At 55.7% G+C, this 17,393-nt stretch overlaps 1 protein-coding gene and 1 long non-coding RNA gene across 14 annotated transcripts in view; one reads left to right on the forward strand and one right to left on the reverse strand.

The window, feature by feature from the left end:
* Positions 1-16,412, forward strand: part of CPNE2 (copine 2) — a 55,222-nt gene extending 38,810 nt beyond the window's left edge. The window contains exons 12-16 of one of the 2 annotated variants that reach the window (XM_005218746.5): positions 968-1,022; positions 5,872-5,923; positions 7,383-7,516; positions 14,264-14,500; positions 15,825-16,262. In XM_005218746.5, the coding sequence (XP_005218803.1) occupies positions 968-1,022; positions 5,872-5,923; positions 7,383-7,516; positions 14,264-14,500; positions 15,825-15,932 (586 nt within the window). In that variant the 3' untranslated portion in view covers positions 15,933-16,262. Of the gene's footprint in view, positions 1-967; positions 1,023-5,871; positions 5,924-7,382; positions 7,517-14,263; positions 14,501-15,824 lie in introns of both variants that reach the window. The other variant, NM_001243331.1, reaches the window with a different exon arrangement.
* On the reverse strand, positions 7,213-14,267 carry LOC101908034 (uncharacterized). 12 transcript variants are annotated; one of them, XR_009491327.1, is made up of 5 exons: positions 12,288-14,267; positions 10,091-10,274; positions 9,080-9,314; positions 8,821-8,891; positions 7,213-8,695 (listed from the first exon to the last, which is right to left on the reverse strand). It is a non-coding gene; the product is annotated as an uncharacterized lncRNA (long non-coding RNA). The 12 variants fall into 12 exon arrangements; XR_009491321.1 differs by having other exon boundaries at positions 7,213-9,314; positions 12,288-13,056; positions 13,693-14,267; XR_009491324.1 differs by having other exon boundaries at positions 7,213-9,314; positions 12,288-12,365; positions 12,843-14,267.
* Positions 16,413-17,393: the final 981 nt, after the last annotated feature.

Here is a 17,393-nt window from a genome sequence, read left to right on the forward strand (position 1 = left end):
TCCCTGCTCCATGGCCACCAACCTGTTTGAGCCACCATCACCTCCTGCCCAGAGTGATTGAGTCAGCAGCCTCCTCACTGGTCTCCTTGTTTCTGCCCTAGCCCCTGACAGTTTGTTCTTCACGTGGCAGCCACAGGTTTCCTCAGTAAATACATGCTGAATGAACAGATGAGACAGGGTCCCTGTGCTCAGGGAGTTCCCACTCGAGGAAGAAGACAGGAAATCACTGCAGGTCCCAGAGACCAGTTTATGTGTGAGGCAGGAGCTACGGACGCACCAAAGAGGGAGGCATCCTGGGGTCTCAGGGAAACCCACAGAGAGGCGGGGCCGTTTGAATTGGGCCTTAGAGGATGAGTAGGAGTTTGCCACAGGGAAGAGACTGGGGAGAGGTATTTCAAGAAGGGGTGCAACATGGCTGAAGTTGAAATCTAAAGACGCCCTATGTGTTTGGGGAAGAGCGAGTAGCCAGTGACCGGGAGTGGGGAATGAGGGAGCGCTGGTAGAAGAGACTAGACTCTTGGACTAGATGAGGAAAGGTCTTGAATGCCAAGTCAGTGTTTTCACTTTAGAATTTTTCCCAGTCATAAAAGGGAGGCAAAGAGACAGCCAGTACATTTCAATTGCTTCGTGACTGGTTTAGTGGTCGCCAAGGTCCCAGTTTGAGAAGGATCTCAACAAGGCACTCAGGCCCATTGGTTAGAAGTGCTGTGGTTGATTAGCAATGTCTGCCATAGGTGTAGATGGGGGTGACGCCTCTAATTCACCATATACCCAGAAGTGGGTTTGGAGATCATTCAAACAGAGCTTTTTCTAGAGGTGGTGAGCTTCTTTTTTTTTTGTCTGTGGAAACGTGTACAGTAGTGTGGGCCCAGCCCTGGGGAGGGAGTGGGGAGGGTGAGCGTGGACAGAGGAGGCCCCTGCCTGGTTGTCTCACAGTAATGTTTTTTTTTCTCTTTTCTCTGATTAGTGATAAGATGTTTCCAGCTCTGGGCTTTGGGGCACAGTTACCCCCAGACTGGAAGGTAAGTGGAGCCAGATTGTTTCCTTTTGGCTGAGATGAGGTTTCTGTGTATGGCCTCTCTGGAATCTGCCTTGGAAAGGCTGGGCTGCGGCCTACCTTCCCTGACTTCTCATGTTTATCCCAAACCCACACTCATTTCTCATCTTGAACCTCACACAGGTAGTAGAGCTAGAACAGGGAATAAGTTATCCTATCAACTCCCTGGCACCCAGTCATGTAGGGGAACATGCTATCAGATAAATAGGTTAAGTATGTCCCTCATACTGCTTAGGGCTTCCCTGGTGGCTCAGTACTAAAGAACTCACCTGCTAATGCAGGAGATACAGGTTCAATCCCTGGGTCAGGAAGATCCCTTGGAGTAGAGATTGGCTACCCACTCCAGTATTCTTGACTAGGAAACCCCATGGACAGAGGAGCCTGGCGGGTTACAGTCCATGGGGTCGCAGAGTAAAACAACAAATATTGCCTAGGACATACTTATACTAAAGAATTATCCATTATATATCTGAAATTCAAATTGAACTGGGCATTGTATACTCTGTCTGGCAGCCCTAAAGACAGGCAGTGTCATCAGTGCTAAGATGGGGCAGCAGTCCCTAGAGGAGGGCCCCAACCTGGCCTGGGGGTATCAGGGAAGGCTTCCTGGAGGAGGCAAGGTCTAAACTAAGAAGGGAAGGGAGAGTAGGAATTTGCAGAGTGACTTGAAGTGGTGGTGTGGCAGGTAGTGTGTTCAGGGCAGAGAGAAGAGCCTGTGCAAAGTCTGGGAGATAGAGGGAGCAGGGTGAGTTGGAGGAACTGAAAGAAGGTGGGCATGGTGAACTCTCCATGGAAGATGGGCAGGATAGAGAGAGATGCGTCTGAAGAGGTGGGGAGCCAGGCATGCAGCGAGCTATGAGTGGGTCTACGTGCTGTTGGCACTCTGAAGGCCCACTCTGGCTGCTGAGTGGGAGCTGGCTGGGGTGATGCTGGGCAGAATGGAGGGATGGAGAGAAGGGGCATTATCCATCTCTGGTGAAAAACAACAGAGGCTCAGTGACTTGTCCAAGGACATCTTCATAACAGGAAGCCTGAATTTCAGCTGGGCAGGTGGACTCTCAAATCTGTTCTCAGAATATGCTACCTTACTGATGAGAAGCCTAGGGGTGTGAGCACAGAGGGCTCCTAAATCTACATTATGTCTCAGCCAGTGCCCTCTCTCACCTGCCATCCTGTACCATGTGCTGTTTCCACTGAGTATTCCCCTCTCGTCCCCTCCAGGGAGGGCAGTTTTCAGCTAGAACTTCAGGGAGTGGCTCTGTGGCATGCTGGCCATCGTGTGGCAGGGGACAGGATCCTGTGGGGCCAAAGCTGGGCCTCTGAGCAGAAACAGTGATGCCGCTGGGGGGAGGGCAGGCTGGTGCAGCCAGGCCCGGCATGAGCTCGTTGCTAGGAAACCAGCCAGCTTTCAAAGAACTCTGGCTGAATGAGATGTTTTCTTGCGCAAAAAGCCTCCTTGGAAATGTCATAGGGCAACTCTGGGGAGGGTGGGCGTGGCCAGGCCGGAGTGCCCAGCGGTGCCAGGAGGGCTGCTGGGGCGAGGCATGGAAAGGGCAATGCTCTCCCCTCCTCCCCTTGCTGCTGGAGCAGGCCAGGTCTGCCTCCCAGGCCCTTACCTTCCCTCTCAGCTAACTTGCCGTGTCCTGCCACGTGAAACTTCCTTTGGTCGTTCCCACCTCAGGGCCTTTGCACGTGGTCTTCCCCTGGCCTTTGGCCCCCTTTCACTGACTTCCCATGCTAGCCTCAGGTCATTTCCTCTAGGAAGACTACCTCAGGCCCCTCCTGCCTGCCCTGGCATCGTCATCCAGCACTTTGTGGGCACTCTGTGCTGGTTTGCTCATTGTCTCAGGGAGGCTCAATGCTCGGGGAAGGCTCTTGGTTTCCTTCTTGCTGTGTCGGGCTCCAGGCACACACACGGTGTGCAGTATGTGACTGTGGACAGTAAATTTGGGGTCTGGTGGGCTGAGCAGACAGAGGTGTTGGTTCTCTGAGTGGGAGGTTGGAAGGAGCCAGAAGAAGCATGTGACTCAGACGTCTACCCTCAGGACCTCAGTCCCTGCCTGGATCTGATCCAGGTGAGCACAGAGAGGACCCCTGTCCTGGGTAGTGGTGGAAGGACTGACCTTTCAGGACGAGCCAGAGTTAGTCAGGTGAAGAAAGGGATTGGGCCAACGGATTGGCCTGTGCAAAAAGGTCCAGGGTGGGAAAGAGCAGTTTATGACTCTTCCCACCTTACAGATGGGGAAAACTGAGGCTCAGGGAGGATGATCACTGAGGTCCTTTCAACCTCCTATGTGGCCCCAACCCACTGCCCTGCCAGGACCAGAGGGAATGGCCTCTGAAGTAATTTGGGACCACGGGCTGTGCCCAGCCAGGTGGGGACAACGGAACCGTTGATATTCAGAAGGCAGTAGAGTCCCAGAACAAAGCTCTGTGGCTGGCCAGTCCCCAGGGGCCCCTAATCGGCTTGAGGTGGCCTCCAAGAAGCTTGTTATGTTTGTTGGCATTTCTCAGGCAAACCAGGGCAGCAAGTGTGGGAGGGGGCTGGGCTGCCACAGGTAGCATGAACTCTTATCCCCTGGATCCGGTCCTGGCTCTGCTCTAGCTCTGGCTCAGTCATGTGACCTGGGCATTCCTTGGGCTTCTCTGAACCTCAGTTGTTCCACCTGTGAAATGGAGCTGCTGGGTGGAACAGGTGACCTGAGAGGCATCCAGGGTAGATGGGTGACCTCCCACAGCCCCACCCATTTGACCACAAGGCCCTACTCTCCCCTAAATAAAGGAAAATAATAGGGAATGAAGAATGTGGATGGCTGAGAAAATGGAATATTAATCCATTCCTGTCAGAAGGGGGCTTTTCCCCCTTGGTCTCTAAAATCTCCTAAAATCTGATTTTGCAGGAAGCCGGCCCAAGGGAGACTTGTTTCCCTGGCAACCATTTTCCTCTCTCAGCCCCTTTCTGTACAAGCCCCCCTCTTAATCTCTGTAGAGGCTCATGAAGTTTCCATGGCAACAAGGACCTCCAGCCCCCACACCTGGAGCCCAGGCTGGGGACAGGGTGAAGAGGGCCCCTGGGCAGGGGAAGGGCCCAGGAGGGACATCAGGGGAATGGCTCCATGCCAGGCACTTAGGGCTGAGGGGGAAAAGAACAGAAAAGCCCATTCCCCTGAACGGGCCGGGGTCTGCTGCTCAGGCCAGCAGACACAGGGCAGTGCTGGGTTGAATTCCCCTCCCATCTTGGTCCAGGAGGGCTCTGCAAGGTCAGAGGTCCAACCAACCCTTTTACCCGGCTTGAGGATCCTAGGCTTCAGGTTTCTTCTGCTGTGTGGTCTTGGCACCCGGCTTCTTCCCCTCTCTGGGCCTCAGTTAGTTTACTTGTGAAGTGGGGATGTTGGACTTGGCAGGGGCTTCCAGCACCTCCACTGGAGTGTCTCGGAGCAAGAGCATCTGTCTGGGGTTGTGTCTGGACTGGAACATTCCTCCAGTAGCTGAAGGCTGGGGTCCCTTCCCCCAGGCATTTCTTCACCCTCCTATTTATACTCAGGAGAGGAGCATCTTCTCAGGTTAGTGAGTTTATGTGAGCGCAGGCGACAGCCCGACTTCAGTTCTGGTCCCAACGCTCCCCTTTGGTAGATGTGAGACCGTGGGATCATCTGGTCCATTTTGTCTCAGTTTTACATCTGTCACAGGGGGTGATACCAGACCTTTCTCTGAATTCTTGTGAAGAACGAGTGAGGGGACCGCTGGCAAGGTGCTGGACATAGGCTGCAGCACCCAGTTCTCAGGGAAGGGGCTGTGTGGCATCTCACTGGGAGACAGTGGCCGGGAGAGAAGGCAGACCCTAACCTCCACCTGAGCTCTGGGCCTCCTGCGGTCCTGGGTTCTGCAGCCACCGCAGTCTTACCCACAGCCCTGAATGGGGTCTGGTTATGGGTCCCTGTGTGGGCCCGTGGCTTCTGGGAGTGTGCAGGGTCACCTTTGGTGACCCTCCCAGGCTTGGAGCTGGGTCTGCAGGAACCGGGACAGAGCTCTCTACTCCCTGCCCTTCTGGCCCCATTGTGTTTCCTGATCCCCAGTCCTACTCTGCGTGGGTTTGTCAGCTAAGCCCCAGCTTGGCTCACTGGCACAAGGTGGGCTTTCTTCCAAACACTCATGCTTATTAGTGAGATGGGGGAAGGCCCTCGAGGCCTGAAGAAGGGTAATTCTAGTTATGTGAAATTCTACCGTGAAAGCAGGTGGTGAAGGAGTGCTCCAGCTGCTCCTTGAACCCGTCACCCTCAGACACATCTCTGCCTATTCAGGGCTTCTTGAGTCGAGCGAGGAGGCAGAGACAGCCCTGGCCCCCCAGAAGAGATCGGGGTGGTGTAGAAGGATCTGGGGGTTTCCCAGGTGGCGCAGTGGTAAAGAATCTGCTTGCCAGTGCAGGAGATGCAAGAGACATGGGTTCAGTCCCTGGGTCGGGAATATCCCCTGGAGTAGGAAATGGCAACCTGCTCCAGTATTCTTGCCTGGAAAATTCCACGGACAGAGGAGCCTGGCGGGATGTAGTCCACAGGGTTGCAAAGAGTCGGACATGACTGAGAGAAGGGTGTCAGTTTCTTCTGTTTATGAAGGGGAGGTGGTTGGGCCTCGTGGTCGCTCAGAGCCAGCAGTAGGGGTGAAAGCAGATGCAGGGGGTGTCACAGCCTTGACCTGGGGTCGGGCAGCAAAGAGCCAGTCTCCCTCAGAGGGAGTCTCGCTTGGCAGCGGGTGGGCCTGCCTGGGTCCAGGTATAGGCCAGGAGGCTCTGACTCACCCTTTTCTCTGCATTTCAGGTCTCCCATGAGTTTGCCATCAACTTCAACCCCACCAACCCCTTCTGCTCGGGTGAGTGTCAAGCCCCCTGCATCAGCCCTGGTCTCCCTGGGTGGAGAGAGGGGCGGAGTTCAGCTTTCTGGTTTTCGCTCCTCTCCCCATCACACTTGCTCAGGATGGCAGATGGGTAGAAGCCGGAATTTGGAGTCAAGTGGCCTGGCATTCAAGGCCAGCTGTGCCTGTTCCTGGCTGTGTGAGTTGGAGAGGTCACTGCGCCCCACTCGGCCTGTGCCACTTCACCTGCCCCAGGGGAGGGAGCTCACCTCACTGGGGAGTCAGGTGAGAATAAAGGGAAGTGTTGACAGGAATCCCTGTGTAGATGAGGAGAGCGCAGCAAAGTACACACCTGCCTCTAAAGCCCTCCTGCCCTCACGGGGAGAGCCCAGCCATGTCCTGCCCCACCTGGGCAGGGGTGCTGGGCAAGAGGGAAGGGCAGGCAGCAAGTGTGGTGTCTGTGCTCTCCCCGCCCCAGGCCTCAGAGGTTCTGAGCCTCCCAGAGTCAGTGAAAGGAGGAGATGGCAACCCACTCCAGTATTCTTGCCTGGAGAATCCCATGGGCAGAAGAGCCTGGCAGGTTACAGTTCATGGGGTCGCAAGAGTCGGACATGACTTAGCGACTAAACCATAGCACCCACAAGAAGACCTTGCCTATTGTAGGCATTAAATAAATATGTTTGATGTTTAGAAAAGAAACAGTGAAAGAGAAAGGGTAGGGAAGAGGGTGGTCCCTGACCCCATGAGAGCTTCTAGCTTCAACTGGCTTCAGATGTAGCATCTGCCTTCCCTGGGGATATCTGAAGCTAGGTCAGGTTTGTATTTGGGAGGGGACTGCATCAGGTCACCACCTTAGGGACGACGCTGTGACTCAGAAGCCATGGGCCTTTGTCGCCTGGAAGTGTGGTCCTGTCCTCCAGCTGGGGTCTGTCTGGTTTGGAGTGGAGACATTCTGTCCATTTACCTCATCTCTGGTCAGAGGCCTTCTGGACAGGATGGCAGGGCAGGCGGTGTTCTTAGGCTTGTAACGGCAGCTATTTACAGAGCACCTTCTGTCTGCAGGGCTGTGCAAACCTTAGTCCCCTCACCAACGCTGAGAAGCCATAGCATGTAAAATGGACCCCCAGAGTGTCACTACAGGCTCTGCCCACTCCTTCTCCAAGAGGAGCCTGCTAGACCCCCCTCCTGCCAGCTTCCCAAGAGTGGAGATTACCAGCCCCTTTGACAGGATCAGAAAGATTTAAATACCTTCCTCCAGGCCCCATGACTAAGAAGTGGTAAAGGCAGGACTGGAACTCAGGTCAGCCTCCATGTTCAGGGCTCTTTATTCCACCCTGGCCCTGCTCTCTGGGAGCTTCCAGTACCCCAGGGCCCAGACTGGGCATGGCAGGGGTGTTTGGGTGGGGGGCAGCAGAGAGTGGGTGCAGGGTCAGGGAGGACCAGGCTGATCCAGAGTCTTCTCTTCTCCCTGAGGCAGGTGTGGACGGCATCGCCCAGGCATATTCGGCTTGCCTGCCCCACATCCGCTTCTACGGTCCCACCAATTTCTCTCCTATCGTCAACCATGTGGCCCGGTTTGCAGCCCAAGCCACGCAGCAGCAGACAGCCACGGTGAGTAGGTGACCGCTGGTGTGGACGTGCGGGGTGGGGAGGCACCGGCTGGGTGTTCTGCCCCTCTGCCCTCAGATCCTAGGTGAGTCCGGTGTCACTCTTAGTTAACCTGCAGGGATGGAAGGGCTTGGGGCAAGCTTGCCTTGGTTCTGGCTTCCTCGAGCGCAGACTCCAGGACAGAGAGCCATTCCGTTGTTTGTGCTTAGCAGAAAATAGGGTTGTGATTATTGGGAAGTGCCTTCATGGGCAGAGGGAAACCTGGGCCTGGGGTCCCTGCAGCTCCCACCTCACACTGAGGGCTTTGAAACTGTCTGGCCCAGGTCTGGCGGTCAGTGACAGGGCTGCCGTGTGGCATCTGGAATATATGGCAAACAGCTGTCCTGGGCATTGTGCATCCCATCCGCTCTCCTTCCCAGCTCCAGGCCCAGTGCCAGTGTTGGGGTCACCGAGTCTACCTCCCCTGCTGTCCTCCCCTTCTGTCCACATCACAGGGCTTGTGATGTGAGTTGCAGGTCTTCTGCCACAAATAGGCTGAGCCAAGACTGGGAACCGGCACCCACATTGGGGTGGTGGAATCTGGACTGTGACTGAGGCATGGGTCCAATTCCCACCCGACCAGGTCCCTGAGCCCCTGCCACAGTCCCAGCCCTCGGTGGAAGGAGGCTTCCTTCTCCTCTGGAAGGAAAGGGTTTGCTGCACAAGTGCTGAAGTCTCTCCTGACTGCCCTTTACACTCTGCCTCCATTCACTGGCTGCCCCGCGGCCGTGGCCGCTGTCACCTCTCTCTGGACCCCATGGGCCCATGCCCCTCTCTTCACTTGCGGTGACCATCCCACCTCCACCTTGTTCCTGCCCCTCAGAGACACCAGCTTGTCTCCCAGCAGATCCTTTGTTCTGCTGTCTCCTCTGCCTGGAGGTTCTTCCTGATGCTGGCTCCGTCCCATCCCTCAGCGTCCCCTCAACTGCTACTTCCCTGCGGCCTTCCCTGAACACTCGCTCGAGCCTCTCCTGCCTTCTGTTTCTTCCTGTCTTGACTCTGATGGTGGCAGCAGCATCTCCTTCTCATCCTCTGCGTTTCTGTCTATTGTGTGTCTCCCGCACTGGATCCTCAGCCCCGTGGGGCTGCGCAGTGTGTGTGTCGTGTCTCATCTACTCCTGTGCTGCGGTGGACGCTCGTTTTCTGGGAATGGATGGATTTAAGTTGGCCCCAGTCGTGTGCTGTGCACTGCACGAGGAGCTGGGGGGGGCCTCTCTCAAAGGCAAAGGGAGCGGGTCCTGTTTGGACTGCCTGGAGGAGGGAGGCACCTGCTCAGGAGGTAGAGGTTGATCTCCCGAAGACGGAGGGGAGGTTATGCGAGAAGACGACACCGGTCAGCCTGGGGAGGCAGGACAACGCACCATGGTCTGCACAGGGGAGGCAGCAGAGGGTCTGCGGGAACGGGGGTCCTGGGGTCAGCCTGCCAGGGTGTGCATCCTGCCCCTGCCTGTTCATCACTGTGACCTGGGTAAATCACTTACCCTCTCTGAGCCTCGTGTGTACCATGGGAATAGTAATAGGACCTACCTTGAGGTGGTGGTGTTAGGATTAAAATGTGATAACACACCAGCTGGCAACCAGTGAGACTTGAGAACGAGGAAAGGCGGCAGAGGGGACAGCAGATGCCGGTGACGAACAGGAAGGGGGTCACTGCACGAGGTTGGTTCGAAGGCAGGTGGTCCCGGTTGTTTCTGCTCCAGGGACCATGACCTGCTCTAGTCCTGGCCTTGGTGGTAGCAGCTGACGGCTCTGAGCCTGTTTCCTTTATGAAACGGGACAAGTAAGCCCACTGGAATGGGAGGTAACTGGGGAGGACCTGCGAGTTGCTTTTTTAATGTTCCTGGGTTAGAACTGGAGAGGGCAGAGGGAAGGCAGCCCCTCACCTCACACACTGTTTGGCTGCCTGCTGCTGCCGAGGCTACTGTCCCGCCTAGTCTTTTATCTGCCTGGACTCACTTTCAGAGGGATGGAAGAATGGCCTGCATTCTTGTTTAAGCGTAAAAGATGGGGTGGAGCAGGAATGGAGCCCAGGGTTCTTCTTGGGCTCTTTCAACTGCCGAGCAGGGGCAGAAGTTGAGGTCCTGAGGAGAAGTGGGCCAGTACCCGCTAGACCCCCAGTCTGGAGAGGCTTGGGCCCTGGGGATTGCCAGGAAGGTATCTTTGTGTTCTGGGGAACAACTGCTGAGGGCCCTCACAGGGAAGAGCTTGGCCCTTGCTCTGAGCCAGTCCTAATCCTCACAATACCCCAGCCCCTTTCGTCATGACCAGGTCCTTCCAACCCTGGCTCCCTCACCCTGGGGAAGCACTGTCACCCACCCTAGGTGTGACCTCGGGCCAGCATCTCTGGGCTGCAAGAGGCCCCTCCCACTCTGCTGCCTTCACTCCGTCCATATTACTGCACCAAAGGTGGGGCTGCCTGATGGTTCAGCCTCAAGCTCTGGGGGCCCACTGACCTGGCTTACATCCCAGCTCCCCCACTTCCTGACAGTGGGACCCAGAGCAGGTTGCTTAAGCTCTCCAAACTTTGGTTTTTCTCACCTGTACAATGGGAATGATGGAACGCTGCCTGCCTAAGGGAAACACTGCAAGGATTCAAGCAGATCGGCATCCAAACTGCTCAGCACAGAGCCTGGAACTTGACAGCCCCTAATCAACGTGGGTTGGTGAATCTTCTGAGGACGCCTCTTGGGCCGGCAATTGGTGATGCTGAGCTCATTTAGGCCTAAAGCAAAAGGAAGTGATCTGTGCATTACCTGATGCTTTTGAACAGCCGCTGTTTGGGAAACACTTGGTGTGGCTTCATCCTCCATGTCCCCGGCACACGAACATGCACGCACACCCACACACAGGAAATCAAGAGCAGGTGGTGGAAGCATCTCTCCAGGCAGGCCCGCGCTCTCCCATTCATTCACACAGCTCAGTTCTACAGTGTGTTTCTGTGCAGCACTGGGGAGACCGTGTTCCCAGGCCGTGGCCTCTGCCCTTCCAGGGCTGGTGGTCTAGTGGGGAGCTGGGCCAGGAGACAGCAGCTGTAATGCCAACCGATTAAACCTGTGATGGCAGAAGCACAGGATTATAAAGGTGGCACCTGCCCCAGACAGAGGGCTCAGAGCTGGCTTCCTCGAGGAGTGATGTCCAAGCTGAGACTTGGAGGCTGCTTAAGAGTTGGTCTCACAAAGGGTGGGTGTGTGTGTGTGGAGTGTCCCAGGGAGAGGGAACAGAATAGGGCAAAGGCTTGGAGGTGTGGTGTGTGGCGTAACTGAAGGAAGGGGTGTGTGGGGGTAAGGTTGAAAGGTAGGCCAGGTCCCAGAGACGCCTTCTAAGCTAGTGAGGAACCTGGACTTTCTCTTGAGGGCAGTGACAGTCACTGAAAGATACTAAGTTTGGGTGGGACCACGGGCCTCTTACTGTGGAGAGCTCCTCATCCTCCCCTATGCCCTGGGCCTTCCCATCCGTGGTCCATTGCTGGTTGGCTGCCTAGGCAACCAGTGTCCTAATGGTGGGTGGGGCAGGGGTGGGGGGCGAGCTGGAAGCAGTCAGCACCCTGGGAATCTCCCTCCACTCCCCACGGCCCTCAGCTGCCAACTTCTCAGAAGTAAGCTAGGAAGGAATGAGTGCAACTTTCCCGGACTCTGCCTGGAATTCTGTGGTCAAGTCAGTTTCATATAAATCAAGTCACGCGTTAAATGTGTTAGGGGAAGTGACTACTTACAGCCTGGGAAACCTGAAAAACCTCTTGGGTAAGGGCAAGATACACTCCATCTTTGTAATGTGTTGGGGATTTGGGATCTGGGTTTGACCCCGTGGCAGCTGGTCATGTTTATGGAGCACACACAGGGTGCCAGGCCCATGAGATACAGAAGGCCTGGGGGGAGGGGCTGCCCTGAAGAGCTCTTAGGGTGCGGGGGGTGGGGGTGTGGAGGCGGGGAGAGGTGTCCAGAGGAGCCCTCCCCAGCGGGTTTTCGCTGGCAGCTGAAGCAGAGCTCAGGCCCCCAGGGAGTCTCTGAGCTGTGGCTGGGGAGAGTTCCCAGGCAGGAGGTAAACCAGGAAAGGCACGGAGGTGGGAAAGCTTGGGGTAGGGTAGACCAGGACTGTCTGTGGGGGACAGCAGAGGCCCTGCCCACGTCCTCCTGCCCGACTCCTCCTTTCTTTCTCCCCTTCCACAGCACCCTCCCCATCTCTCCTTTGATGTCTTGGGGATGGGATCGTGGACCCCTGGAGTTGGAGTAGACCTTCAGGCTCCTGGACAACCTCATTTTTGCTTGGGACGGGCATGAAGCCCAGGACTTGTCAGCGGCACTTCCAGTGCCAAGGCTGGCCCAGGCTGTCCCCTGGAAGGCCCAGCTGCACAGATGCTGAGGCCGGGCACATAGGTGTGGGCACTGTGGGTGTGTCTGGCTGGTGCACAGGAGTGAGGGTTGAGAGTCCCGTGCCACGCCTCTGGGCCCTGCCCTAGGCGGCTGTCCTGGACATTCAGGCTTCCTGACACTGGGGTGCTGGGGGAGAGGGTGCAGAAACCTTTGCCCTGCCAGTCCCCACTGTTGGAGAGACAGCTACTGGCCACCGATACCACTGTGGCAAGAGCCCCAGGCTTGGGCTTGAACCTTGACTATGCCCTTCCTGGCTGAGTCCTTGAGCAAGTCATTGACCCCCTCAGCCTGTCTCCCCGTCTCCAAAAGGAGAATCCCAGTGTGAGGGTGACAGGGAGTGTGTGGTCACTGCCACCATGACTCACCCTTTTAGTTGGTGCCTACAGTTCTGCAGGAACCCTGGCCTGCGTGCTCCAGGTCTCCAAATGTAGACACGTGGCTGGCTGAAAGGGAGGAGTCAAGAGGGCCGTGTCAGGAGGAGGGTGGGAGACTGTGGTCTGAGCTGGACAGGGCTTGGAAACCAGCCCCACCCACTGAGTGGAGAAGCCTGTCACTCAAGGCCAAGCTTCTTTTCTGTCCTCATTGCCAGACTTCTCCTGCCAACTTAGGTACTCCAGAAATACTGTCCTGGACCATTTGTGGTAGGATAGCAGTGGGTTAGAGGGCCACAAAGAGAAGGGGGTGCTGGCTGGCTGGGACGATGGTGGGCTGTGAGGGGACAAGCGTCTGGAAGGGCTTATGAGGTGACCCCCAACCAGAGGAATGGGGACTGGCAGCAGCAACCTCCACTGCAAGGATTCAGGCTGCCATCTCCATAGCAACAGGTATCCATCCCCAGCCAAGTGATCAGTCTCTTAAAGGCACAGTGCAGAAGTTGGATTACTGTTGGGGGTTGGGGCTTAGGATGGTGGGGTCCATACCTCCATGCGGTTCATTCCTGCCTTCCACAGCTGTGCCTGGGAGACAGGCAGGAGAGTAAGGAATCCTTGATGGCTGAACCTGTGGTCTCCATATGTTTTCCAGTCAGTGGACGGCTTTGCTGAGTGAGGTGGCCAGATGCTGACTTGGGAGCTGGCTTAGTTCTGTCCTTTTTACCTCTATGACCTTGACTACTCTGGTTCCACAGTGACTCTCCTAAGAATCAGAAGGGTCAGACGAAAAGGCAAAAGCCCTTAACAGAGACTGTTAAGACCACAAGGGCTTTTCTGTTCATTTTATGGATGGGGAAAACTGAGTCCCCAAAAGGGGCCAGGGGGTGCTAGGCACAGAGCCAAGCTGAAGAGGAGATCTCAGGCAGCTGGGAGTTCCTGGGGCTTCTGCCCAGAGATCATCCAGTGAGCTTTCCTGAACTTCATTTACTCACCCCCATCTCCACAGTCTGTGCTATGGCCACCTGTCACTTACACTAATTATTATTCAGTATTTTTTTCACTTAATTTTATAAAGAAACAATAACCCACTGTGTAGGAAAAGTTAGTTATAGAGTTAGGATAGAGAGTAACAATAGAAATAAATACATCAGGCAGCACAGTGGTAGTAAGGTCTAGTAGTAAGACTGCTGTCTCTGGAGCGCTTAGGTTCCTGCCTTCTAACAGGGAGGGTTAGCAAGTGTGACACACTGGCACCAGACAGACTTCCTCCTGGGTGCAGTTTGTAGAATTCAAAGACCACTGCAAAGCCAGTACCCTCCCACTGTGACTGCTGCTGTGTCTGGGATGTGCCCAGAGTCTGCTTGTTGCCAGTAGACCCCACACTCCCAGAAGCACTGACCTAGATGACCTGCTTAGCTCCTACAAGGTCCGCTGTGCTGATGGGGGATGACCAGGGTCACAGGTGTTCATGTGCAGGTAGAGCAGAGAAGAGTAGGCTTGTCTCAGAGTCCACAAGCCAGAAGGCATCTTCCCCAGCAGCCGTGGACCTCGCTCTGCCGGGGGTACAGCTGTCAATTACCAAGCTGCTACCACATGGCTGGCGTGGTCTCTTTGAGAGGTGTGGGAACTCCCATTCTGCAGATGAAGAAACTGAGGCACAGCCAGTTGAGACAGTGGCCCAGAGTCCCACAGTGTAGCCACTTTCAGAGCCAGGCCTGGAGTCTGGAGCTCTCAGACTCTCCTGAGCTGGGAAAGGCAGAGGAAGAGAGCAAGCAGTCTGTGCTTCCGGCTGTGATAGGCCTGAAGGGCCCGAGCGTGAAGGGAGGTACCTGCAATCTGGCAGCAGCTCTGGGAGAAGCGCCGCCTTCCTCCCAGGGGTCAGAGGGGTTGGGGCGGGTGGGAAAAGAGGGAGGGGAAGGGCAGCCAGGGACCCTGGGCTGTGCTGAGTGCCTGCTGACCCCCTCCAACAGCAATATTTCATCCTCCTCATCATCACGGACGGTGTCATCAGTGACATGGAGGAGACGCGGCATGCCGTGGTGCAGGCTTCCAAGCTGCCCATGTCCATCATCATCGTGGGCGTGGGCAACGCCGACTTTGCGGCCATGGAGTTCCTGGACGGGGACAGCCGCATGCTGCGCTCCCACACAGGAGAGGAGGCAGCCCGCGATATTGTGCAGTTCGTGCCCTTTCGAGAATTCCGCAACGTGAGTGTGGGCGCGGACTGGGGAGGGGGCAGTTACAGGACCCCAACCAGCACAGTTAATAATCCAGGCTGAAGGCGCTGGGATTGCCTGCCTGGTCCTAGGCTCTTCTACCCTCAGCTCTGTTGACTACATACTTCCTGAGGGCTTACTACACGCCCGGGGCCATGCCAGGCCCTGTCCCCAGATGAGGCTACGTGACAGTCGCTGAGCACTTGCTTCAGCAACTCAGGGGAGCAGTGCCCAGTCCAGACTGGGACTTCAAGCTAGGGGTTCTGGGAGGACCTGCCTTCTAACCCTGAACCAAGTCAGAATTATGCACGTGGGGCAGAGCATCCCAGGAGAAAGATGAGAGCAGAGGCCCTGAGGTGCGAGGGGCTTTCCTGGGATTCATAGCTCACCAGCCTCCTCACTTCAGGTGGAAAACAAGGCCCACCTTACAATGGCCTCCTCTCCCTGAGGGCTTCTCTGAGGGGGAACTGGAGGCCTCCTATGCTCCTGGAGTTGGCTCTGGTCCTTCTGCAGGGGACCCAGGTCTGCTTACAGGGAGGCTGGCATTAACTTCTTGGGCACTGCCCTTGCAGCAGGGCCCACAAGCAGCCCCAGAGGCAGCTCTCAGATGCCACCCTGTACTGCCAGCCTGGAGCCTACCTCTCATTCGAAGAGAGGCACACTGTGTTCCTCTCCTCCTGGCCTCTGCTGCCTCAACCATAAGGACTTCGGGGTGCTGTGGCTCAGGTCCTGGGAGCTAGTCCCAGGAAGAATTGGCCACTCCAGCCTGGAAGCAGTGGTACTCGCCTCTGCGCCCAGTACCCTGTGGGTTTGCCTGAGCTGGTTCAGCTCCTTCCTCTGGAGTGTGAGCTTCCTGAGGACAAGTGCTGAGCACTGCCCACCCAGGCACCGCACGGACACTGACCGAGCTCCTGGTGTGCCTGGCCTGTGTCTGGGTGATGAGCAGCAAATCAGACAGTTGCAGCCCCCAAGGAGATCAGGAAATGTTTGCAAGATGAGTAGGCTGTGCAGCCCGCCTCCACCGTCTCTTTCCCCCAAAAGCCTCCTACAGATAAATCCATCCTGAAATGTTACTCCTGGGCACGTGGAGTGCTCAGGTAAGAGTCACACTTAGTGTCAAGGCAAAGGAAAGCGCTGCTGAGGGTGGGATTTCAGGTTTGAGTTGGATGAGGGACGCTAGTTTTAGACAGCTCTGGTCTTCTGGTCCAGCTTGTCCTCCAGGGACACTTTCTGTATCAGCTGCCTGGGTGTGGTGCGCCTCCCCACTTCACCCAGTAATCCTTTCTCTCTTCTCACTCTCCACCCTACCCTGCAGGCAGCAAAAGAGACCTTGGCCAAAGCTGTGCTGGCAGAACTGCCCCAACAAGTTGTTCAGTATTTCAAGCATAAAAACCTGCCCCCCACCAACTCGGAGCCCGCCTGAGTGCCAGCCCTCACCCAGCAGCAGCATGCCGGCTGGGCCTCCTGCCCTCCCCAGGAACATGCACGCTCACCCTGCTTCCTTGTGGGTGGCCCTATTTTTTTTTTTTTAAATGATCCACATTTTTATTTTTTACAGCCGGACCCCCACCCCCAACTTCCTCCAGCCCAGCTGGGCTTCCTTTGTTGGACTTGACTGATGATGCTTCCAGGCCAAACTGGCTTCCTGTCCTCCTCTCCCCATCCTCGCCACTCTTAAGTATTGAATGTACTTTGTATAATTTTAGTGGAATTATTATTATTATTAAAGAGAATAAAATTTTTACAATCATAATCGGCTTTCTCCAAGTAACTAGCTGCAGACTCAAAGGAACGTGTCCCCGGTGCCTACTCTGTGGTAGCCTGCACCTAATTCCTCCTGTTTTTTTAATACTGTGACCATGTTCTATTTGTTATACTCAGGGTAATAAAGGAGTTTTGGATGTCCCTGTGTCAGCTCCTTCCTCAGCTGGGACCTGACAGGCTCACTGATCTGGGAAAGGAAACATGAGAACGCCTTTCCCCCAGCAAGCCTGTGAAGTCGGTACCATCACCTCTACCTGGGGACATGCATTCCACACAAACAGAATACAGCTGTTAAACTGGCACACAGCCTGGCACATCATGCGTGCTCAATAAACATCTGCAGCAGGATGGAATGCATGAGCCCTCACCAGTGGTCGCAGGCCTCCTGGGCCCCGGCAGAGCCCATGCTGCCCTGGCCAACACACATGGTGCCCTGCCCTCCCTCTTGGTCCACACCCTGGCCTATGTCTCCCCAAACCTGCTCCCCCCACCACAAGACTGCAGTCGCTGCCACCTGTCTGCTCCTCCTGGAGGTCCTCCAGGCACTGGGGTACACCCTGTGGTTTACAGCGCGTGAAAGCCTCTCTGGCTTCAGGATGCTAACTAAACAGGGCTGCTTTTGTCCTGGCTGCAGCAGACGTTGGTTTCTCTCACAGGCCCCACCCTGGGCTCAGGCCCAACCTCATGAAACTAGCCAGGTGACACATCTCTGAAACCCCAGAAGTCCAGTTCCCTCCTCAACATAACAAACATCTTTCTCTCTTGTCCACCTCCTCCTTGGAGGTCCAGTCAGGCCCTACGCCACAGGCCTGAGTGCAACCAACAACAACAGACATTCATATTAAGCACTAGGTTTCCAGCTCCCCACTAAGCATATTACAGGCATAATCTTGATGAACCCTTCCACCAGCTCCTGCCTATGACCATTTCAGAGATGAGGAAACAAGCAGAGGCTAATCAAATCTATTAGAGGCAGAGCCAGAATTCAGCTCCAGGTCTGGCCAACTCCAGAGCCCGCACTTGTTCAACTGCACTGACTGTCTTCCTGAGACTCTACGAGGCCATCTTCTGCTCAAGCTGCTAATGAATTTGCCCTTCCTCTCCAATGAACTGGGCAGTC

Source organism: Bos taurus, chromosome 18 (assembly GCF_002263795.3).
Source record: "Bos taurus isolate L1 Dominette 01449 registration number 42190680 breed Hereford chromosome 18, ARS-UCD2.0, whole genome shotgun sequence".
Taxonomy (NCBI): domain Eukaryota; kingdom Metazoa; phylum Chordata; class Mammalia; order Artiodactyla; family Bovidae; genus Bos; species Bos taurus.